The sequence below is a fragment of the Mustela nivalis genome (genome assembly GCF_964662115.1).
Source record: "Mustela nivalis genome assembly, chromosome: 7".
Classification (NCBI taxonomy): domain Eukaryota; kingdom Metazoa; phylum Chordata; class Mammalia; order Carnivora; family Mustelidae; genus Mustela; species Mustela nivalis.
The window spans coordinates 107,804,614-107,829,004 of record NC_139026.1 but is presented as its reverse complement, the minus strand read 5'-3'; the positions used below and the strand labels follow the sequence as shown (position 1 = coordinate 107,829,004).

The window sequence follows — 24,391 nt, the reverse complement described above, 5'->3', positions numbered from 1 at the left end:
AGCCCTCTGCCTCTGCCATCCCCACTCTGGCAGAAGGCTTCTGCCCTCCACTGCTAGAGGGGACCAGCTCCTTTCTCCACCTGCCTGTATTCTGAGTTACTCCCCAAGAGAAAAGTGGCCTAGAGAGTGGGGCCAGGCCTTCTGCTCTCCTGCTCCCCCAGATTTTACAGCTGGTGTCTAGTTGCCCTAGTCCAGACCCACTGGACTTCCTTTTCCTCCTCCCGGCCCGCACCCCTCCCTCACGCAACCCACAGCTCTTGGCTCATCTCCGCCCCCTCATCACCTCTTACTTTCCGGACTCCCCCCCCACCCCCCCGCCACTGCCTGGCCCTCCCTTCTCTCCACCTCAGCCTGGATTCCTTATCTTTAATGGTCAGTAAGTGAGAAGCAGGAAGTGACAGCAAAACATTTCATTCTGACCCCCTTCTTACCTCCCTGCTAATGGAAGAACAGAGAGAGAGCGGGGGAAGAGAGAGAGAGAGAGAGAGAGAGAGAGAGAGAGGATGGATCATGAGTAGCAGGTCAGAACAGCTCGGAGAAGATGGAGAAGCGCCTGCCAGAGGGGCTCGGCCAGGCAGTGCCAGAGAGAGGGCAGAGGACGAGAGAGCTTGGGGTCCAGCTGAGAGGCTGGGGGCAGCGAGGCTGCCCTCTGTGCAGGGGAGCAGAGGCTGGCAGGGCCCCGGGCTAGCTGGGGGTGGCAGCCTTGCAGATAGCCACGTGGCCCTCTGGCAGGTGTTGGGGGTGGGGAGGACCGGCCATCAGATGGCTTGTGCTCCCTAGGCAGCCAGGCTAAGGCAGGGCAGAGCTGGGAGAACAAACCCGACGGCTGGGAGCCTTGTGTGTTTATCTGCAAGGCTAGAGAATGGGCAGCTGCAGGAAGATGGGGAGAAGAGGGGGCACGGGATGGGATACCCACCCTGGGGGCTTGTCAGCTGCTGGGGCAGGAAGCTCCTCCGTGTAAAGGTGCCTCCTCCAGACCCAGGTGTGTGGGGGGTGGGGGCCATGGGAAAAGAGGGAAGAAGCTGGGCTCCCCTGGGGCATCATGGTGGGCAGGCTCCTCCCTTCCTCTAAGTGGGGGCTCCTCCAGCTGGGGGTGGGGCTAGGAAAGGAGGTGTCTGAGTGAGAAGCTATTCATCCCTAGAGGCCTGGCAGAGGAGTGAGGGGTTCACTGGGGTGGGAAGGGAGAATGGGGGAGGACTGGGGCCCAGGGGAGCTTATAGGGGGCTCTAAGTAGGCCCCCCACTTGGGGGCTTGGCAAGGACTAGCTGCGGCGGCTACCTCCCCAGCCTCTCCCTGTGTGGCTTGGGAGGGAATCCCCCTCCCACGTGGGGAGTCTTCGGATACCTCTGCTGTCCCCCCAGGGAAACCCCCAAGGTGACCCAACCCTGCTCTCCCTCACTGGCTCCCACATGCACCCCTACGCCATGGGCCGCTTTCCAAATGGACGGGCGGGTCCAGGGAGGAGCTCCCCACTCTCAGCTGCCCCCTGTCTCTGTTCTCCAACTGTCCCAAGAGGCAGCTGGGCAGGCAGGGTCCACCCCGGAAGTGGGCCCTAGGGCTGGACGTGAGGAGTGAGTCTCCAGAGGGGCCCAAGCTCCCTCCTGTGGGGGACAGACACCCCACGGGGAAGGACCGGTGGCTTCCCTGCTAGAGCGTGTATTAGGGGATCAGTGAGCAGTCTGCTGGGGAGGTGGTTTGGGGGGCTGTGAGCAGAGTCGCTACGGAGGCATCATGGGCATCGTCTGCAGGTGTCAGTCTGGGAGCTCGGCCTCGGAGAGCACGCGGCCGGGGAATGGGCAGAGAGGGCTGTGGCTTAATTAGGCGCTGGAACAGTGGCATTACCCATGCTAGCAGTAACTTTTAATTGTATCTCTTGAAATTGGTAAAATGGTGAGTCGGGCTGGGGAGGCATTGATTAATACCTGAGAAGAGAAACAACAGAGACAGTGAGAAGAAGGACAAGCAGGGGTTCGGAACCACTCACCTGGGCGACCAGGCGTCCACTTACCTCCACCGTGCTCTCCACTGGCTTCTCCCCCAGCGCCGCTTCCCTTTTGGCTTTGAATGCAAAGAGCACAGGGCTCACTCTCTACCCAACCCAATACAAATTCCTGCCTTTCCCAGCCACCGCCCCACCCCCGGCCCCCCGCAACCCGACCCGATACCAAGCATCCTTGCAGTTAGCTGGTGTGGACAGAAGACTCCGGGTACTGTGCCACTCCTGACTGGGACACAGCCCCAGGGCGGTGGACCTGAAGGCAGAGCCCAATTCTGCCCCTTGGTTGCTGTGTGCCCTTGGGCATGCAGACTACAGGACCTCTGATGGTTTTTATGTGAGCATTGTTGAGTCTCGTTTACCCATGGTCAAAGCCTCCCCAATAGGGACAGTGAAAGTCAGTTTCATGGTGCCATTGGCTCTCAGTAACACAGGGAGGCTCCGCTGTTAACCTGTCCCTGACCAGTGCAGGCCCCTTGAGGGAGAGGCAGTGTTCCTTTTGTGTTCCTATCCCCGCTACTTAGCCCTGGGGTGGGGATTCAGTAAACTGAGGCCTGTACAGGGCCTGGCGTGGGAAGCGTGGCTGTGTGAGCCCTACAGGGCATTCTGACTGGCTTGGCACAGCACCAGGAACCCTGCGGGCCTCCAGGGACAGTGTGGTGGCTTTCTCTGGCTCAATCACTCCCGGCTGCCTCCCTGGCCTTCATCAGGCCTCCCACAGCCCCTTTGGGGAGCCCCTCTGACTGCTGTGTGCCCATGTGTCTATGTGTGTGTCGGTGCATGTGCGTTCCCATGTGCGCAAGTTCCCTTGCTGGGTCCATCTCTCTGCTCTCTGTAGCACAAGAGGGAGCTATGCCATTGTTTGGGACCGAGAAGAACCCCAAGCAGGAGGTGACTGATGGACCAGGCCCTGGAGACAGGCATCCTGGCCTGACCAGGGGGTGCAGCTTCCAAAAGAGGCAGGCTGAGCTGTAGAGTGGGGTGGGATGTCAAGTAATTAATCACAGCTGAGGTTTGGCTCTGGAGTTTACACAGCTGTGCAAACAAGCAGTGACCCGTGTACTATGACCTGATAGAAATGGAGGGGCTGGCTGGACACTCAGGCCGGGTGGAGAATTATGAATGCGCAATGTCAGGCCAAACCCACACAAGGAAGATGACGTCACAGTGAGAATCCCCGTGCAGCTAAAGGAGCCTCAGGTCTTGCTTGGGAAAGGAATCCCATCTCCAGAGTGACCAAGGCCTGCAGTACCGTCTGGCCCAGCACCGTGGTGTCACAGCTGTCACCGAGGGCTGGGGCCCAGCATGAAACCCACCAGAGTGTCTCTGCTCAAGCTGTGGTCTTGCTGGACCTGGTCTTCTAGTGCTTGCAGGGGGCACACGGCAGGCACTTGATAAGGGTTTGTTAAATGTAAGAATAAATGGCTGAATTAATTAACCAGTGAACAGTTCTGGATGGTTTACTGGAGGTCTGTTCATAGATGGAGTTCATTCTTATGCCATCTTGGCCTCTTATTTTTATTTGGGACTGCAGAGAGGGGGTGGCGGTGATACTTCTCCCTGCGGTGGGGGGCGGTAAGGTGAAGGCCAAGAGGTAGAAAGTAGGAAGATGTCAGTGGCAGAAAGGAAGCAGATCTAGAGAACATGGCCAGAGCTGATAACAAAATCTGAAACCGGCTTGAGTCGTCTGGAGTGAATAAGTCAATCTGAAGAAACCACGGGGGAAAACGGGTTTGAAGGTTTATCTGGATGTTGGGGTGGGCTGACTCTGGCCTGGAGCACTTGTGGCTCATTAGGGAAAAGACTCGACTGGCAGACCAAGATTTCCAGATCCTTCTGCCGTCCTCCTCACTGGGCTCCCATCATAGGCAGTAATTTTTCTCAAGCTGTTTTACTTTATTACACCTCCCACCCCCCAGTGAACCCCAGCAGTCCCCGGGGAGTCTGGATGCAGGGTGGGTGCGTGCATGGGAGGCTCCCCCACTGGGGCCAGGCGTCTGGGCTCTTGGCCCCACTTCTCTAGGGAGGATAGTGACATTTCACAGGGACCCAGGGCCTCAGGGCAGCATGTAAATGGACACGTTCCTCCCTTGTTGTCCTCCTCACTCCCACTACTAAGGCCCGTGAGATTAGCCTGGAGCTCTGAGTAGAAAGAAATGACCATGGGAATGAGCACTTCCCTCATCCCAATTCCCCAGGAACCCAGGGCTGGGGTCGGAGAGTGGCCTCTCTGTGGGCCCAGGGCCATCACAGGCCTGGGGTTTGGGACTCCAGAGTGGAACCAGGGCTCACCTGTAGGCGATCCTTGCTTCGACTGCGGGTCCACCTGCGCCCCGCTGGACTTGAAGGAGAGCGTCTTTGCTCCCTGCTGCTTCTCCAGCTCCCCTAGAGGATGGAGAGGAACCCAACCTCAACCACAGTGAGATGGGAGAGAAGTAAGGAGAGAACAGGGAGAGGGGCTGCTCCCTGACCCAGGCTCTAACATGTGGCCTGAGTCTGGCACCCTCTTCACAGCAAGTTAGAGACCCACCAGAACCACAGTTTCTTCCTCTGTCTGTGGGGATGCTGACGGCTGCTCCAGTGTCATAGAGGCAGCATAAGAGGCGGAGAGGGCAGCGGGCAGTCTGGGTTTGAATCCTGGTTCTGGGACTTCTTAGCTGTGCGACTATGGGTAACTTACTTAACCTCTCCATGCCTCACTTGAGGGGACAGCAGTACCCACTTCCAAGTGTGGGTAAGCGGATTTCAAGAGGAAATGCACCGAAGCCCTTTAGGAGGCGGCCCGGCTCATGGCAAGTGCTCAGTGAATATTAGCTTTTGTGACAACACGGACGAATCACCTGGCACAGAGGACCTCAGTGACGGTTGGGGCCAGCCTGCGTCCCTTGCACCTGATGGGAAAGAGCCCGCCCAGCTGGCTGAGCTCCCCCAGGGAGGAGATTCCCCACCTGAGAATGTCGGTGGCTGCCCAACCCCCAGGACATCCGCCTTGCCCTCAACCTTGATTCCTCTCACTACACTGTAAGCCTGGTCCAGACATGATTCAATCACTCCTTCAGGGTCTCTCTTCCAGGAGATACAACTCAGGTTCCTTTTATTAAAGCTGCTCTCCTGGGTCCCATTTCCTGTGTCCCTAGTTGTCTATAATCCAGGGCCTTGGACTGCAAACCTCCAAGCCAGCACAGGTTGTCCTGACCGCCTGAATCACACCATCAGTCCATACTTCATACTTCTGCTGAGCGGAGGGTTGTCGCTCCCCGGAGAGGGGCTGTCTTGGCTTTGGAGAAATTAGCATTGTAATTATAGGAGTCCGAGGAACTTAGTGCAAATCTTGTTTTTTCACTGACTGTATGAACTTGGACAACTTCCTTCAGCTTGGTTCCTTATTTGTAAAATGAGGACAAGCCTCCCTGACTCATGGGCAGTGGCGGCAAGGATCAGATAACAGAAGAGGGCCAGCACGCAGCCCAGCGCCGGGCATGGAATAAACGGTGGCTCTGCTGTTTCCATTTTCCTTTGTCTGTTTCCTTCCCTCCCTCCCTCCCTGGCCCGTGCTTCTTTTCTTAGCTGTTGCTTCCCCTTCTCTGCATCTGAAGAGGAGGAGCCAGACGTGAGTGAGCCTCTCTCCCTGCTCCCCTGCCCTCTGGGCAGCAGGGAAGGACATTGCTCTTGATAGACGGATTCTGGCAATATCTACTCCTTTGTGCTTTGGGAGGGCTGGGTATGCTGCTCCCAGGCGGGTGGGGGCAAAGGGGCCTCTTCCAGCAATGCACTGTGCCTCCCCGGGGCGGCGCAGAGCCATCTTTTAACATTTCGACAATGACAGAAGTGACCTTTTAGGGTGTGTCCTTGAGAATGTTCAAGATCAGCAGCCAAGGTGGCATGTCGGAGCCTCCGGTCCTGCCGCTGAGCTCAAGCATGCCAGCAGAGTACAGCAAGGGAATTTACACTCCACCCCCACCCCCACCCCCCCGCCTCCGAGCCCTACAGTCTGGGCTGGTCGGCTCCTCTTCCAACCTGACTGAGCTGTTTCCTTATGCTATTATAAACGGAACCTCTTTCGTCAACGTTAGAGTAGAAAGTACATGAACCTCAGAAGCAGACCTAAATTGCAAGTGCCACGTTTACTTCTAAGATGCCCGATGTTAAACACATCCCTTAACTTCCCCGGAGGCTGGTCTGTAAACTGGGGACGAGCACCACCTTGCAGCATCACTGTGAGCGCTGTAAGCAAACTGCCCCGGCATGTAGTAGGTGCTCCAAAAACGCTGTTAAAAAGCACTGGCCTGTCCCGTTGCTGCCTTGCCCCCAAAGTCCCTCTGCTTTTCCTATTGCCTAATGGGTTTAAGTTAATTTAGAAGCACTTTCCAACAAACTGACCATAGAAGGCAGACCCGAAATCTATCTGCTCTTTTCGTTTCTGAATCCACAGTTGTTTGATTTCCCATGAAAGGCAGTCTGAAGCCAAGGGCGATGTTACAGCAGGAAAAGCTTGCAAGTGGGCACAGCTTGTGGGCCCTTGCTCCCTTCCTCAATCACCAAGTTACCTGGCAAACCACCTCCCTCTCCAGAGAGGCCCACGGAGTTTCTAGAACGCCTGAATTGGAGTACTCAAGAATCCAGGCATTCCTTAGGGGAATCAAAAGACAGCTCCTAGATGAGGGAGAGTCAGAAAACCAGGCAGGACCCTTCAAAAAGACCATATGGTGAAAAAATAAAGTTGGGGGACAATTCTAGATGAGAAGAGATGAACGAAATGAAGCAGACAGATGTAAGGTGTGAGCCAGACTGGATCCAGGGGTCTCTGTCTCCCCTGGGCACACAGACCATTGAGGTTGGCATGGCTGCCTTGCTCGGCTGGCTCAGCCGTGCTGGCCAGACACAGCCGGTCCTCCGCTCCCGGGGTCCACATGCAGCCCCACAGCCTGGTGGGTGTGCACACAGGTGTGCGTGCTCTAGCGAGCCCCCACTTCAATTGTGAAGAAACGGGAGCAGATGCAGTGGGCCTGGAGCAGGGCTCGGAAGACGGGAGGGGCCGGCTCACCCCACCGCATTCACTCCAGGGCAGGGGCAGGAGTCAGACTCCTGCCACAAGCAGCCTCCATTCCCTGCTGACGGGGAGCCCACCCACCCTCCCCGCCCTCCCCGCCGTGCCGCCCCCCGTGGCTCTTACACTCTATCCGGATCTGCTCGAGCTCCGTCACCTCAGCGATGGACTCCTTCAGATCTTCCACAAACTTCTGCATCTCGTCTGAGCCCAGGGCACAGAAATGCAGCACTTGCTTCTTCTCAGAGCCCGAAAGTGGGGTCACCAGGGTGATGCCATGAGAGTAGTCTGGAAAGGAGACCCCAGGCCCGCGTGGCCGTGAGCAACAGCAGGGGAGGCTAGAGGCAGCCCCGTGGGGAGAATGACCAGGGACTTTGGGGCCCTTGTCCCCTCCTCCTCCCTCCAGCCTCCAACTTTCCCCTCCAAAACTGCCTCTGCCATGTCTCCGGGTCTGCGGGAGACTTACACTCGTTCTCAAAGAGATGGAACTGCATGCCCAACAGGCCGACTGATTTGCAGAAGGTGTATGTGGAGGAGCTCTTCTTCTTTGGGCAAAGTTTCAGAATCTGTTCAGAGAGGGACAGAGACAAGCACTGACAGCGCACGTGTGTGTGTGCTCGGGTGCACACACGCACGGGGCACTGGGGAACACTCGAGTGCATACAAAGAAATGTGAACACGCTTGCATACTTAGGTTACATTCACACATATTCACGTTTCTATATACACACACGCATACACATTGCTATATATGTGTCCACACACATACACATGCGTGTATACACATGTATATAAATACACGCTATCTCAAAATATGGTGTTTTTTTTTTAACTTGCTAAACTCCTCAGTGGCTCTTCCCACCGCAGTTAGAAGAAGCCAGCCCACAGTCCCTGCCTCTCCCCATCTTTTCCAGGCCTCACTCTGGCTTTATGCTGGGTCCTACTGTCCTCCTTTCCGTGGCCTGAATAGGGCAAGCTCAGTCCCCCCGCAGGCCCTTTGCACATGCTATCCCGGGGCCGCAACCTTCCCTGCAGCCTTTTGCGTGGCTGGGTTACTCTCATCACTTACATCTCAACTCATGTGGCCTCCTTAGGAATCCCCTCCCTGAGTAGCCCAAGTAGCAAACAGAAACAAACTGCACCAAATCCCCCCTCACCGTTGCTTGCTTTTATCCCACCTTCTTCCCAATTTGATAATATCTTGTTAATTTCTTAGTTATTTCCATATCCCTCCCCAAGGAAAATGGAAACTTAGCCAGTTGCTCAATACACAAATGCTTCCTCAGTGCCCTTCCTCCAGCTGGGCCCTGGAGACACTGAAGCCACCAAAAGAGAGAAATAACTATAGCATTCTGAAGGAGGTCCCCAGGGACAGGGCTGAGGCTGAGGAGGGGCCGCAGGGTGCCCCGGCCCGGCCAGTCCACTCACCACCAGCAGGTCGTTGAAGAGGAACACCTCCCTCTGATGCGCGGCCTGTTTCTGCAGCTTGTTCACATCTGTCACCTCGAAGAGACGGCTGCAGCAGACCAGGCGGCGGTGGGGCACAGACAGCACCTGGAGCAGGGGCGTGGCCATTGAAAAGAGCTTCCAGGTTGTTCAAATATGGCCACCGTCGACCCATTTTCCTCTAAGACCTTCTGGACGGCCCCCCCACGACCCAGGCTTCTGGCTGCAGGGCTGCACCTCCGTCCCCTTGTCCCCTGCACACTAAATCCTAGTGTGCTGGAGGGAGGGGATGGCCGGGAGGCCTTGGATCTGCCGTGTGTAACAGTCTACTGCAGTGGCACCTGCAGACCAGGCAGATGCTGAGACCTCAGCAATGGAGGTGCCTGGGGAGCTCAGTCAGTTCAGCGTCTGCCTTTGGCTCAGGTCATGATCGCGGGGTCCTGGGATAGAGTCCCACATTGGGCTCCCTGCTCAGTGGGGAGTCTGCTTCTCCCTCTCCCACTCCCCCTGCTTGTGTTCTCACTCTCTGTCAAACTAATAAATAAAATCTTAAAAAAAAAAAAAGACCTCAGCAATCCAGGGTCTGGGCAAAAAGGACCATCCCAGCGCAGAGGAGCCCAGTGCAGAGCTCAGATGACATCCCCATGTTGCTTCTGGGTCAGCAATTTAGGAGGAGAAAGTTGAAAGAAATACCAGAACCCACTCTACATCCTTTATATTTATGGCATGAACAGCCTCTGCTGATGTGTGAGTAGTAAACTATAGAGCATCATTACCAGCGTGGACCATATTGCCTGTGATATAGGTCATAACTGAGGGGCAGCCAGTGGTTGGGACACCAGAGTCTAGAAGGCTTTTTAGCTCTTTCCTGTCTTCTGTTCAGTAGGACCATTCAGGAACGCTCAGCATCCCGCCCATCCTTAGTCCCCCCATCGGGCCATCCGGATGCTTCAACCCTAGATCACTGGCCAGTCTTTCCCAACACCTCAGCTCAAGCCCTCATGCTGTGGTGGCTGGTAGCCACGAGGAAATGAGGCAAGAGGAAATGGGGGTGGGTGTGGGGGTGCCACACAGTGGAAATTCAATCACTACGAAGTGAGCAAATAATGCAAAAGTGTTTCTGAAAGGGAAGGAGGAGAATGGGAAGAGATGTCACACAGGAGACAGAAGCAGGCTCAAGGTGGGGAGACAGAAGCAGGCTCAAGGTGGGGGGCTTGGCAGCCATGGGAAGCGACCCCCATGGGGTGAGTGCTGTTCTGTGGGGGGCACTTACTGTCTTCATGCCCACGATGGACTTCTCCACCTTGGTGACATACGTGACGTGGTCCTCATTGGACTTGAGCTCCTTCTGCTGTATCCTTTCATAGATGCCTACCACCAGCTCCCTGGGGATGTCGGCACCATCATCCACACCTACCAGCAATGGACAGGGAAGGGAAGGGAAGGGAGGCAGCGGAGGGAGGGTGGGCGGTCTTAGAGGCCAGGAGCCAGAGAGGGGAAAACCTACCAGACTGAGTCTCTTCAAGGGTGGCCTTGATTTTGCCCTGTCCCTGTTCCAAAGCCTTCAGTGACAACTCCCTTTACCTACTGAATTAAGGACAGACTCCTGAGCCAGGCACCAGAATACTATAATATAACACACACTGCAGCCTCATCTCCTGCCGTTCCATGACCGGAACCTCCATTCCCCACTCCCACCTCTTTCCCCATCCCCAAATACAGCCTCCATGCTCCTGCTCAGTGCCTTGCTTCTGTAGTTCTCTTATCCTCCGTGCATTTGTCTACCCCCACCCCGCTCCCTGTCCCCACCATGAGAGTCTCTTGACAGCTGATGTTCTAGCCTGTTCTCTCTTGGATCTCCTTGGACCCTCCGCACCCCTCCACACAGAGGCCTGGTGCCCCATGATTAGTTGCTGCATGTATGACACAATTCTTCCCTCACTGGGGCGTGGGAGGTGGTGGTGGTTAGACATCAGGTGAAGAGAAGCGGAGGAGACCTGACATCCATCTCCTACTTCACAGTCATTACACTCTGGCAACAAAAAAATAGTAGCACGAAATTGACCAGCATGGAAACAAATTTCTTTGGGAGGTAGAAAGAGGCAATAAAAAATTTCTTCTTTCTACCTTTTCTAAAGCTTTTATTTTTTTTTTTTAATGACTATATGTTTCTCTTACAAGAGAGAAAAGTGGAAAATAAAGCAACTTTGGCAAGTGTGCTCAAAGAGATTTTCTAACTTAATGAGAGGATATTATACCTTCTACAAGCAACTCTTTGTATCAACCTTGTTTCTTCTCCATCTGACCTTGGTTCTTCAAGTCAGACACATTAGCCATGCAGCACCCCTGAGGGCCTAAAAGACATCAGGCTGGGGGCAAGAAAGAGCAGGGACCAAGACTGAACCCACAGAGGCTCCCAGCTGAAGAGAGCAGGTCATACACCGCTGTTCCTCCTCAGCATTCTGGTCAAAGGGAGGATTTTTTAAAGAGGGCAGGGAAGAAAACAATGGCACCATGTGACCTGGGAAGTGGACTAATGAGCCGGACTGGCAAACGTGAGAGAGTGGAATGTGAAGCCAGCAGAGAGGTTAGAAGCCACTCCATACACCACAGAACCACCAAAAGGCTCTGGAATGTGGCAACAGGAATCCTTGAAAGTAGAGGTAAAGTCGGGCTGGACATAGGATCATAGCTCGATCATCAGTCTAGAAAGCATTTAGATCTCCCTGTCCCTTCTTCCACTCTGGCAGCTGACTGAGGGTTTGTCCTCTGCAAGAGGTGAGATAGGAACTCTGTTGGGGGTGGGGGGCAAGCCCAGCCAAAGGTGGGAGTCCGTGCTGAAAACTAGGGCATGGAGTTGATGTCTATACATTAAGAGACCCTCTCAGTCTTATTGACCCAGAAGATCTCAGAACGAAGGCAGCCAGACTCATACCCTCTGGGCAACAGATCAGACGTTTCTCTTCTGAGAAATCAACAGGCAGATGAGAAAAATCTGAAGATGCTGCCGTAGGGGTCCCTCAGTGAAGCAGCTCAACTAAATCACCCTATGAGAAAGCCCACTGGTCAGCAGCTCCCGCCTATACATATATATATATATATATATATATATATTTAAAGATTGTATTTATTTGTTTGACAGACAGAGATCACAAGTAGGCAGAGAGGCAGGCAGAGAGAGAGGAGGAAGCAGGCTCCCTGCGAAGCAGAGAGCCCAATGCGGGGCTCAATCCCAGGTCTCTGAGATAGTGATCTGAGCTGAACCCACTTAACCCACTGTGCCACCCAGGCACCCCATACTTATAGTTTTTAATCAGCCTTTTAGCTCATTCTTAAATATGAGAGAACAACCAAGTTTCATCATGTATATATGTAAAGTGTATAAAGCAAAAGAGAAAAAGGACAGGGAATCAGAAAAAGGAAGCCAGAAGAAATAGAGACAAGCAGGGAGAAACTGAACTTAATAAATACCATCAGAGACATGTAAGAAAATACCACATCTAAAAAACAAGAGTAAAATCCCAGAAAAGAGGAACATTTTGAGAACAAAATGTTCTTGAAAATGAAAAACATGACAGGAAAGGTGAAAACCTTAGGAGGAGACTCGGAAGACATCTTCAAGAAAGTCCAACAGGGGGCACCTGAGTGGCTTAGTGGGTTGAGCATCTGCCTTCAGCTCAGGTCATGATCCCAGGGTGTCAGGATCGAGTCCCACATTGGGCTCCTTGCTCAGCAGGGAGCCTGCTTCTCCCTTTCCTCGCAGCTCCTGCTCTCTCTCGCTCTCTCTGTCTCTCTCAAGTAGATAAAATCTTAAAAAAAAAAAAAAAAAAAAAAGTCCAACAGGAAGACAAAGATGGCAAATAGAAAGCTGTAAAAATTAGAAGATCAAACTAGGAGATCTAACATCCTTACAATAGGCATTCCAGAAAGCACAGAGAAAACAAAATGGGGAGATGATCAAATACTATATTTAAGAAAACTTCCTGACAATTGGAGGACATATTTCTAGACTAAAGGATCAACCCAGTGTTAGCACAAGAGATGAGAAAAGAACTATAAAAAAACTCACCAGTTTGAAGAGATATCTGCAACCCCAGGTCCACTGAGCATTACTTACAGTGGCCAAGATGTGGAAGAATTGAAATAAGGATCAATATAGAAGATGTAACATATATATAAAATGGAATATTGGTCATAAAAGAGAATGAAATCGTGCCATTTATGACAGCATTGGTGGACCTAGAGGTTACTGTGCTAAGTGAAGCCAAGTCAGAAAGAGAAAGAAAAACACCATAAGATTTCACTTATATGTGGGCTCTAAATATGAAACAAATGAGCACACAAAACAAAAATAGAAACAGACTCATAAATACAGAGAACACCTCCAGAGGGGAGGTGGGTTGGGGGTGGGCAAGATAAGTGAAAGGGATTAAGGGGTACAAACTTCCAGTTACAAATAAATTAAATCACAGGGATGTAATATATAGCATAGGAAACAGAGTCAATAACATTGTAGTAACTTTGGGCATGCCAGATGGTAACTAGACTGCTTTAGCAGTGTATAAAAATCACTCTGTTGTTTACCTGAAACTAACAGGATGTCAGTTACACTTCAGTTTTTAAAAAAAGAACCAAAAGGAGGTGAAAAGTCATGAAAATTTAGAACACAAAGGACAAAGAGAAGAGCCTGTGAATTTTCAGAGAGAGAGAGAGAGAGAGAGAGAGAGAGAAATTAATATGCAAAAGGAGACAAATTGGAATGACAGAGAAGCACCGGTCGTGAAAAGACAATGGAGCAGCACCTTAAGAATTCTGAGTTCCCTGTTTCCAATCTGGAATTCTTTTCCCAGCCAAACTCCCAATCAAGAGTGAGGGTAGAAAAAGCTATACTCAGACACACAGGTTCTCAGAAAGTTTGCCCCCTGTGCCCCTTTTCTATGGAAGTGAATTAGAAATGAGCAAACCACTAGTGGGTATTTACAACTAAAGATACAAACGTAGTGATCCGAAGGGGCACGTGCACCCAAATATTTATAGCAGCAATGTCCACAGTTGCCAGACTGTGGAAAAAACCTAGATGTCCATCAACAGATAAATGGATAAAGAAGATGTGGTATATATATACAATGGAATATTATGCAGCCATCAAAAGAAATGAAATCTTGCGATTTGCAATGACATGGATGGAACTAGAGGGTATTTATGTTGAGCGAAATAAGTAAATCAGAGAAAGACAATTATAGTATGATCTCCCTGATATGAGGAATTTGAGAAGCAAAGTTGGGGGCTTGGGAGGTAGGGAAGGAAAAACAAGATGGGATCGGGAGGGAGACAAACCATAAGAGACTCTTAATCTCATAAAACAAACTGAGGGTTGCCGGGAGGAGGGGGATAGTGAGAGGGTGGTTGGGGTTATGGACACTGGGGAAGGTATGTGCTATGGTGAGTGCTGTGAAGTGTGTAAGCCTGACGATTCACAGAGCTGTATCCCTGGGACTAATAATACATTATATGTTAATAAAAAATTAAAAAAAAAAAAAAAAAGAAATGAGCAAGCCATAAAATCTAGGAACTATGGACCGAACATAGAAGCAAGGTGAAGGGGGGCCCCAGATGATGGGGGAAGGGATCCCATACAGACTGGAGCAGCTAAAGGCTCCGGGAGGGAGACTCCAAGAAGAACACCTCCCTGGGCTCAATGGGTTGAGAGGGACGTGATACTTAGGATGGGGAATTTGGAGAGAAAGCAGTAGCGTGTACCTAAAGAGCTAAGCAAAGAGAAGAAGAACACAAGTGCTCACTTCACTCCAAGGAAAGCAGAAATAAAAAGACTTTGTAATCATGACATCCTTCCAGACTCAGCTTTGGACTGTGTTTATGTCTTAATAATATAAACGCAGTGTCGTCTTAGTGGGGTGGGCTGGGGATGGTGGATGAAAGAGAGCTAATCCTTGGATTCTGCAACAGGAGATGGCTGTGGTCGGAATGTTCGTGTCCCCCTTCCCCATGCACAGGCTGGAATCCTAAGCCTCAAAATGGATGGTATGAGGAGGTGGGGCCTTTAGAAAGTGTGAAAGTCATAAAAATAGAGTTGTCATAGTGGGATTAGTGTCATTTAAAAAACAACAACAACAACGAAGAGCTCCCCACCCCTTCCGCCATGTGAGCACACAGGTGGATGGGCCCAGCCAGAATCAGGAAGTGGGTGCTCACCAAACACCAACTTGGCCAGCGCCTTGATCTTGGGTGGCCTAGCGGGCAGAACAGTGTGAAATAAATGTCTGTTGTGTATCAGCTACCCAGTCTGTGATATTTTGTTACAGCAGCCTGAACTGATTAAGATAGAAATTAATAATACTTAAGATTAAAAAATGAACAAGTCTCATATAAAAAGAACAAAAGTAAAAAAGGAACCAAAGTGTGTGTACTATTTAATCCCACCTGTAAGAAGTTCAAGAACTGGCCCAGCTGGTCAGCGGGGATGGCAGTTAGGAGAGCTGTCCCTGGGCAGGGGTGCTGAATGGGACAGGACGGGAGAGACGGTCCTGGGATCAGGGAAATGATCTAGATCGTGAGCTGGCTGTGATCACACACATGTATATTCATACATTCAAGCATTCCTCAAGCCCTCAGATTGATACACCTTATAGTCGGCTTTTATACTAATTAGAAAAAAGGCATAAGAAAAGAAGCAGAAGTATGTTGTTTAGCGCTATAGAAGACACATAATATACAGCAAAACAAAATTGAGATTGGTTGCTTCTGAGGAAGGAGAGGGATGAACTTTGTAGCAAGCCTTGTGGAATTATTTGACTTTATTAAATTACGTGCATGTATGGCTTTGATTTCTTAAATGCTAGAAAAGAAAAAAACCCAGTTGAGCACACATCCCGTCCTGCCAGGGGCTGCACAATGTCATTTAGGGAAGGACTTGGCTGGTGGCTGCATGACATCTGCAAGGCGGACATAAGCAGACCTCAGACCTAAATGTAATTGTATGTTGTGCAGGGGAAGGGCTGGTATACCTCGGCACTGGCTGTGGTGCCCGCACCTAGAGGTCAGCCCATGGAGGGCGTTCCGTGGAGGACAAGGGGTACCCGCCCAAGGTCTAGGATGGTGGCAATGGCTCCTGTAAACTGACCAGATGCCTGGCACTCAAGCAGCCTTCCCAGATTGCTATGTGTGACCAAGACCAGATAGCAGCGTCCCCGTGCCCTTGGCTGCTGGGGTGACCATCTCCAGTGGAATCAGGCTCACAGAATTAAGGCTGAACAGATGGGGGTCCGAGCTGTGGCCTCACCCCTGCTCCCCCTCCTCCTCACCTCGCAGGTTTCGGATAAAGTCCTCCAGCATCATCTTGCGGTCAGGCTTGATGTTGGGGCTGTACATGTCGGTGTTGAGGAGGATGATGGCGAAGGCAAGAATGAAGATGGTGTCGGGGTTGTGGAATTGTTGCACCACCTCGGGGTTGCACATGCAATAGCGCTGGCTGTCGGGGGGACATGGAGCGGGTTGCCCAGTTACATCCTCTCCCCCCAACCCCTCATCCCCTGGTCCCTGAACTCCAGAGACTGGGGGCTGTTGGGGCCCGTAAGCTGGTTCCCCAAGGGCATCCGGTTCGTAATGGTGGTTAGCTTCCCTCTAGCCTGGTCCTCTTCTCCACTGAGAGGACGGGGCAGGTGTCGCACACCCGTGGAGCCCATCACCTTGCACAGAAGGAGGATGAGGGAGAAACCCGCAGTCCACTTGGGGAGCCCAGCGCTACTCCAGCCTAACGACCTCAAGGGCTGAGGGCTCCTGTCCCTTTTCTTCCCTTCCCTCCATCCCACGCAGCACCACCCCCGCTGCCTCACCAGGAGGGCTTCTCCCCAGCCCTGCACTAACCGCTGCCGCCCCTCCCCAGTATCTCCGGTCCCACGTGCCCCCAGGCATGTGTTCTGAGGGCTGGGGGAGGGGAGGGAGGCTACAGAAGGGGGTCCTACCTGAAGGCCTCTATGAGCCGCTCCACCTTCTGGGCCTCCCCTTGCACGCGGATGTGAGCCTGGAACTTCCGCAGGGCCTCGTCCAGCTCCATGCTGGAGAAGTCCATCTCGTCCACCACGCAGCTGGGGGCGGGGGAGGGGTGGAGGGGTCTTGAGGAGAGGTCGGCCCCTGAACCTCCCTCAACCCAAGGAAACTGAGGAGCAGTGTGCAAGGTGCAATTCCCTACCCCACTGGACAGCCCGCCCTGCTGGGGGCGGGCCTGGGGTCCCAGTGACCAATCAGGAAGGGTCTTCTAGGCCAAATACCCCCCCCCCCCCCCCGCCACCCCAGCCCCCCATCCTGGGGGCTTTCCTTTGAAAACCCCCAGAGGGCAGCTGGTGGTGGAAGCCTCTGGGTCTAGCCCTGGGAGAGGTCACTCTTGATTTCTCAGCAGCATGTTACCTCTTCCCTAGGTCCTCCCCAGGTGGCAAGTGAGCCCTGAGAGCAGCATCATGGGACCCATATCCACGTGTCCCCCAGCCCAACACAGTCAGGAGTTAGGGATCGTGCATGATTGACCCAGACCACAGGCTGGTCGGAGGAGGTGAACCGGTGCGGACTGGCAGCGAGGGGACCAGGAGCTAGAGCCCGGGAGGCAAGGGCAGCGCGGGGACAGGGATGGAGACAGTGAGAGACGCAGAGGATACAGAGTCTGGTGAGAAAGACAGGGAGGACAAAGACATAGAGACAGAGAAGGCAAGAGAGACAGAAAAAGAGGGGCAAGGAGGTGAACAGGGAAGCAAGAAAGACCCACAAAACAGGGGAGAGACAGAGACAGAACAAGAGACAGAATTGGGGAGAGACAGAGAAAGAGACAGACAGACAAAGAGGAAGGAGAGGAGAGAGGCAGAAAGTAACAGGACATGGAGGTGGAGAACACCACGGACTGGACAGGGTGGCCCGGGTGTGTGGGGGGAGTGGGCTGCACAAGCTCATCTCTGCCCCTACCCGACGTGTGGAGACCACCAGGGAGGGTGGTGTGCCCCAGGCTGGCCAAACCCAGAGGACCCCAGGCTGGCCCCTGGTGCCCCGGCCAGGCGCCCAGCTGCTGCCCAGGACTTGCCCCGTCAGTCTGTCCATCCCACTGCTGCGGGGCCTCTGAGGCCCTCTGTGGCGTCTTTCCCAGAGCCTCTGTGCCTTCTGTCCCACTGCTCTGCGGGGGTGGGTGCCTCAGGCCTCTGAGGGGGTGGGAGGCCCCAGGCACCATGGCAGGGGGCGAGGGCAGCTGAAGGAGGCAGTGGAGCAGCTGGGAGAAAGTGGGATCTGCTCGGCCAAGCACGATGGCCTAGTTTCCCGGCCTTCACTCAGGTGACCGGCAGCCTGCTCACTGGCTCGCTCGGGGCTGCGGCTGAAAGCTCCAGTAATGAGCCCAGAGCCCGAGACTCAGCCAGGTGGAAATGCCAGCCGCAGACTGGGAGTGCGGAGTAAATCTGCCACAGGCCACCAGGGAGGCAGGGGGGGAAGGGGATGGGTGATGGGGTGGGGGAGGGGGAGGGGGTGATGGGGAGGACCTTGTGAGAGGTCACCTGGGCCGTGGGGTGGGGAGTCTACACCCCAGGTCCTCGAGGGCCCCTTGTAAGAATTGTGAGATGGCTTGGTAAAATGCAGACCCCTGAGGCCTATCCCAAATCTACAGACTAGAATATGCAGAGGTGAAACCTGGCAATCAGCATTTTTCCCAAGCTCTCCAGGCAATTCTTAAAAACCTGAAAAGCCATGGCTGAGCTGAGGGCCAGGGTAGGAGCGGGTCCAGCCTGTGTGGAGGCTTTTTGGAAAAGGCGAATCCAGAAACTCATGGGCCACCAGGCAGCAGCTCCCGGGGGCACACAGATCGCCCGTCAGGCTGTCAGAGGCTCCTTTTGCAGGGTGGTGGTGAGGGGGCAATGGGAGGAGGAAGAGACAGATGCAGAGCCCCCTACACACACACACACACACGCACACGCACACACGCACACGCATGTGCGCACTTATTTCGCGCCTTCCTCCCGGGAGGACTGCCACCATGGGGCATCAATGTTCGATGGGCTGATGGTGTCCTGGGGCTCTCAGATCCCGAGGGGAAAAAAAATCTCAGTGTGTTCTGCCAAACCCCAGATGGCAGGGAAGAAGCTGTTCTGAGTGGTGGTAGGGTATTACCATCCCTGAGAAGACAAATGCCTTCCTCTCTGGAGACTCGGGGTCCAAGCCAGGTAAGCGCTCAGGACTGCCCCCACTCTCTAAGAAAGACCCAGAAGCAGAGACCACAGTCAACAGCAGCATTCCTGGGGGGCGTTGGAATACAGAGTGGGCAATGATGGGCTGCTTCTCTCCCTCGCCCCAGGGGACCACCGGGGGTCTTCCTGGTGGGGACTGTGCCGCCCGGAGCAGCTGGCAAGGCCAGGCTGTGCTCTCTCCTGACAAGCCTGCCCCAGTGGATCCTCACCTCAGACGCCTCGGCCATCCTGCAATCACCCAAACCTTCGTCCTTCCACTCAGCATGATGCTTTTTTCTCTCCTGAAGGGCCAGCTCAGCTTTGCATGGCGACCTCCTCTCCCTCTCCTCTTCTCTCCCTCTTTCCCACGGTTTCTCTTATTTTGCTGGGTCCACCGTAAAATCACCCCTTCCCCATCCTTCTTTGCCACCCCAGAATCTTTGTGGGGTGCAGACTGTTTGACAGTTTTCCAAACCCATCCTACTGTGTCCACCCAGCAGGTGTCCACCCATGACTGTCTCTCCTCTTAGAGGATCTTTAAGGTCAAAACCATCACACATTTCTGCGTGGTCTTGTCTGGCGTATAATCTCCCCGTTTTGCAGAAGGCAGAACTGAGACCACAAAGGGGCTTGCCCAGTGCTTCCTGCTCCTGTGAGGCCTCTTCCCCCAGCAGGACCTCTCCACTCTAAGGGGGGGGGGGGTCCAAGACCAGTGGGGGACACAGCCTCTGCACTAACATTTACTAAAGACTGTTCTTAGCTCAGAGCTCTGGCTTGAGCACCTGAGGGCTGGTGGTGCTAATTTTTAAGTGGAGTCCAGATGGGGTGGACTCAGAGGCAGGAGGAGAGATTGAGACGGCCAGTTGAGACCCATTCAGTCTGAGATGGTCTTGCCGGTAGTACCAACTTAGTGTCTACTAAATCATCCCCCTTAGTACCCCGAGCCTTGTCTTTCCTATTTCATGAATTAGGACCCTGCCTTGACTCTTCTTTGCCTCTTGTCACTACCCCTTCTCTCTACTCTTCTTTGGAGCCAAAATTCTAGAAGGTGTCCCTACCCATGCTGTCTATACTTCCTCAATCCCATTCACTTTTCAACCCACTCCAGCCAAGCATCTACCCCAGCATTCCATTAAAACTTCTGTCAAGGCCATGCTGGCTGCCTCGTTGCCGAGTCCAATGGCACCAGCTTCTCATCCCACCAGCTTCTTGGTGGCACGGACACAGTTCATCATTCCCTTCTTGAAACACTCCTCTCTCCCGCTCTCTTCACACCACCCTCCCCTGGGTTGACTCTTTCATCTCTGGGGGTGCCCCTCCTCCATCCAGAGCCTCCCTCCCTTGGCCTCCAGCTTTGGGCCGGCCACTAGTCTCGCTTCTCCCTCTTAACACCTCTGTTGAGGTGGCCTCGTCCATCACTGTGGCTCTGAACGTCCCCTGCCACCACTCGTACGTGTGTATCTCTTGTGATGAATTCACCCTTTCCATGTTATTATTCGTCACTAACTAGTTAATTTTCTTTTTGGTTGATTTGTATTGTTAATAAAAGACAACATTGCCGAATCCGGAGGGGCCAAGTAAACAATCAACTGTGCGTTTGATCGAAGCCAACCAACTTCTGAGTTCTCACTGTTGACCTCATGGGGGTGCTCTGGTCTGAATGGCAGTCAGAGCTGGTCTGGGCACACTCACAAGCCCACAGGCTGCGCTGGCATGTCTCGCAGGGAAGTCACCCTGCGCACACGGCATGTTTCAGTGGCTATTTAATATTTCAGCTTGTTCCCGGTAAATATTTGATAATACCTGGTTTGAGGGATTCTTCAGATCAAATGTTCCCAACCCCAGCATCTCCCTTCCCAAACTGAAAATATGCACATGTTTATTTGGTATAATTTCACAAATTACCCTAGAGAGCTTGAAGCACAAACAAATTCATATGCTAAGAGGGAGGGTTCTGAAATCTCAGCCGCTAAGGAGGCTGTTCCTTGGATCAGCAACCCCCTACCACAACAGCGCACCTGCCTGGCCACGCCTCCCCGCCCCGCCTACTTCTCCCTTCCGTGGCCACTGCTTGAGCTCAGGGTCTCAACATTTCTCCCCAGGACTGTGCCTGCGATGGCCTCCTAACCAGCCTCCCTGCCTCTAAGTCATGTTCCAGTACAATCCTTCAAGGACACCCATTTAGTCCTGTCACTCACTCCTCTGCTTCTACTTTTTTCCTAAGGCTTCCCACATCCGTAGTCTGAAGCCCCAGTTTCTGGGCCAAGCAAACCCCAACTTCTACCCAGCTTCTCCTGACCCTTCCATATATTGGCTTCCCCTCCTGCAGTCTGGGTCTCAAGCCTGACACTTTTGTACATGCTGTCCTTCTTCCTGCTGCCCAGCCCCAACCTCAACGTCCCTGGTGAGCTATCCATCTCTCCAGGACCTCCCGGACAGTCCTCTGTCGACTGCCGCGGTTGTCCCTTGTGCCATAACATTTATCTGCCTGTCTTCGCACCCGGCTCTGCGCTCCTTCCAGCAAAGGCCTCTCACTCTCTGCATGCCTGGCATGCATGTGAATTCAATAACCGTTTCTGGGATGAATGAATGCGTGAGTGAGAGACCAGCTGGGCGAATGAATGGGACCTGGAGCGTGTGCTCAGCTAGGGAGGGAGACCAGTGGCCTGAGCCTCTGGGAGCTCTGCCCAGTGGCTCAGGATTGCTGGGCCTGCTTTGCCAAGATCATCTAGAGCTGCTCCCTAGACGGGGCAGAGCTGCCTAGGAAATGGCCCTGTGGATGCCAGACCGCAGGCAGTCAGGCAGTGTGTCAGGCACAGGCTTCCCACTGCCTTCAGCCACATGCGCGAGCAAGTGAGTGACAAGAAGCCGGGCAAACTGGTGCCCATTAAGCCGCTTCCAGCAGGGCCTGCCTGCACCTGCCCAGGGTGGGGCCTCCCATCAGCGAGTGAGTGGATCATGAAGAGTTGGAGCTTCTACTCGGGCCTCCCTCCCTCCCTTTCCTGTGCAAGCCCCTTCCAGGGGCTGTGGGGAGCAGAAGCACAGATGTTCCCTGCATCTGTATAAACAGGTACAGCCTTGCAGAAAATGGTTTGTTAATACTGATCTGTGCGTGGAAGCGGTTTGTGTTGCAAGGAGGTGAAGCATCGTACACGACTGTGAGCAAAATGAATTTCGTCATCTCAACTTTTTTTTATTTCTTTTACGATAGCAAGACTGTGTCTGGCAGACAAAGGAACTGACTGGGAGCTGAAAATAGGTAATGATAGCAGCAGGGATTTTTAATTGGTCAGAAGAGACAGCAGAGATCTGGAAGGTGAGGCTCGGGCTGAGCTCAGAAGAGGTGCGAGAGTGCAGCGCCCACCAACAGCAGGGGGGGCCCTGGTGCTCAAGGCGGGGACTGAGTCCAGGCTCCAGGATTAGGATGGAAGATGAAACCGCCCACTGCCACGGGATGTAGGAACCTTGGTTTTATTTCTGCAGTTCTTGGCTCATACAATTCAATTAAAAATATCCCCATCCGCCAGAGAGTTATTTTTGTGAGGCAGAACTCATAACACGCTCAACAAAGGTCAAGGCTTTTTGGAAAAGTGTGATGTGGCTCAGAAAATAGAACAGAGGGAAGCTGACGCAGGAGGACCTGCCAGCATCCCTGGTGACGACATGGGGACAAAGAGAGTCTCATCTGGGAGGTCCTCAAAAGGGATGGCTGCCGGTCACACGTTGGGGACTCAGGAACCAAAAGAACGAAGTCGAAACTGCCCGAATGAACTCAAAACCAGTGTGGATGCCTGGAGGGGACTCTCCCTTCGCTGGGCCGGCCAGCATCCCCGCTTGCCAGGGGTTCTCCAACTTGAGTGTGCCTCCGAACCACCCGGCTGGCTTGTGAACCCACTGTTGCTGCCCCCGGAGTTCTGACTCCGTGGGTCTGGGGTGGAGTCTGAGAATTGATATCTCTAACAGTTTTCCAGGGGCTGCTGCTGCTGCTGCTGTTCCGGGGACCCCACTTTGAGAACCACTGCTCCAGGGTATTAAGAATGGGCAGCATGGGAAGTCAGGCCTTTGGTGTCAGACGCCCTCGAGGCTGAATCTTGCTTCCATCATTGAGCCTCTCAGTTCAGGTCACCTAGACTCTCCATGCCTCATTTTTCTCCACCTATAGAATGGAGCTGACTCCTAGGACCTCTAGTGGACGGGTGGTTCTGAGTTTTAAAAGAGACTGTGTATGTAAAGCTACATAACAAAGCTTCAGAGATGATGGTTTTCATTATGTACCTGGACACCCAATCTGAATTGACATATGAAGTGAGACAGTGAATTTGAAGTCCCTTCTAGCATAGGGATTGAGACCTTTTCCATCATCAGCAGTTAACTCTGCCTGAAATTTCACCTCTAGATGTTCATTCACTAACTCTTGAAAATATCCACCTATCGGGGAGAGAGGAAACTTGATCCAGCTCAGACCCGAGATGTACGGAGCCATTTCTCAGTTTTGCTTTCTTCTTGAATGAGCAGAGCCAACAAACATGGGTCAAGGGATGTAGGAGTACCTGATTTTGTTCAATTTGCCACTAGCTAGGGGACTAGTCATTTCTTCTCTCTGGTCCTCTCTTTCTGCTTGGGTGAAATGAGAGGGCTGGACAAGCAGGCCATGTAAGGGGCCTTCCTGCACCGCATTTCACAACTGAGGTCATCTGGACCACACCTGCCTTGAGATGAGGCAGAGAGGAAGGATGGTGTCGGGCTCTGGGCTCAGGTTGTAGACCCATTCTGCCTGCCTTCAGGTCTCAGCCATTGGTTAGCTCTGTGACTGTGGGCAAGTTACCTACCCTCTCTGTTCCTTGGTTCCTTCATTTGGCACAGATTAATAGCACTCACCTAACAGAGCTGCTGAGAAGATGGGATGAGATTTTCAACGTATGGGTCTTGGCCCAGTGCCAACTGGCACACAGTGAATGCATGATATATGTGAGCTGTCACTGTTACATCTCACAGCCTACTCACTCACAGCTGACCCTCCTATAAGCCCCAGAGCACTGTAATCCTAGGAAGCCCCTTCCCTAGAATCCTACTCCCTAGAAATCCCACTTAAAAGAGTGGCCAGGTGAAGGCACACCTGAATGTCACACAGGGACTGAGAGAACATTCCAGAGCTAGGGCCCAAAATATCATGAAGGGACTAGGTGGTAGATCTTTGTGTGAAAGTCCAACTTATACACTAATGTGACCAAGCCAAAGGGAATCTCAACATTGGACTTGTTCGCCCCACACTTAAAGTCCAAAGATCTCTACACACAGGAGCAAGGGGTCTAAAATGTTCATTACTCTTTATTGTTAAGGAAAATCTCTTGTCTGTGTGTGTACATGTGTAATGGTGGGGGGGAGATCAGGGGAAAGGGCACTGGAGAGGTGAGGGGTCAAGGCCATAAACCTAAAGCCTTCTCTTTTAGAAGAGACCCCCTTCCACAGAGCTGGAACAAATAATCCTAAAATTTATGGAACCAGAAAAGATCCCAAATAGCCAAAAGAATGTTGAAAAAGAAAACCAAAGCTGGGGGCATCACAATGCCGGACTTCAAGCTCTATTACAAAGCTGTTATCATCAAGACAGTATGGTACTGGCACAAAAACAGACAATACATCAGTGGAACAGAACAGAGAGCCCAGAAATGGACCCTCAACTCTATG

At 52.8% G+C, this 24,391-nt stretch overlaps 1 protein-coding gene across 7 annotated transcripts in view; it reads right to left on the bottom strand.

The window, feature by feature from the left end:
- IQSEC3 (IQ motif and Sec7 domain ArfGEF 3) overlaps positions 1–24,391 on the bottom strand; it is a 102,082-nt gene that overhangs the window by 4,571 nt on the left and 73,120 nt on the right. For 3 of the 7 annotated variants that reach the window (XM_082738021.1, XM_082738022.1, XM_082738027.1), the window contains 8 exons: positions 16,472–16,594; positions 15,812–15,978; positions 9,763–9,902; positions 8,472–8,597; positions 7,510–7,609; positions 7,170–7,331; positions 4,289–4,381; positions 2,009–2,058 (listed from right to left, as the gene is read on the bottom strand). In XM_082738021.1, coding sequence (XP_082594147.1) covers positions 2,009–2,058; positions 4,289–4,381; positions 7,170–7,331; positions 7,510–7,609; positions 8,472–8,597; positions 9,763–9,902; positions 15,812–15,978; positions 16,472–16,594 — 961 coding nt within the window. Of the gene's footprint in view, positions 1–1,842; positions 1,923–2,008; positions 2,059–4,288; positions 4,382–7,169; positions 7,332–7,509; positions 7,610–8,471; positions 8,598–9,762; positions 9,903–15,811; positions 15,979–16,471; positions 16,595–24,391 lie in introns of all 7 variants that reach the window. The other 4 variants (XM_082738024.1, XM_082738023.1, XM_082738026.1 and 1 more) reach the window with 2 other exon arrangements.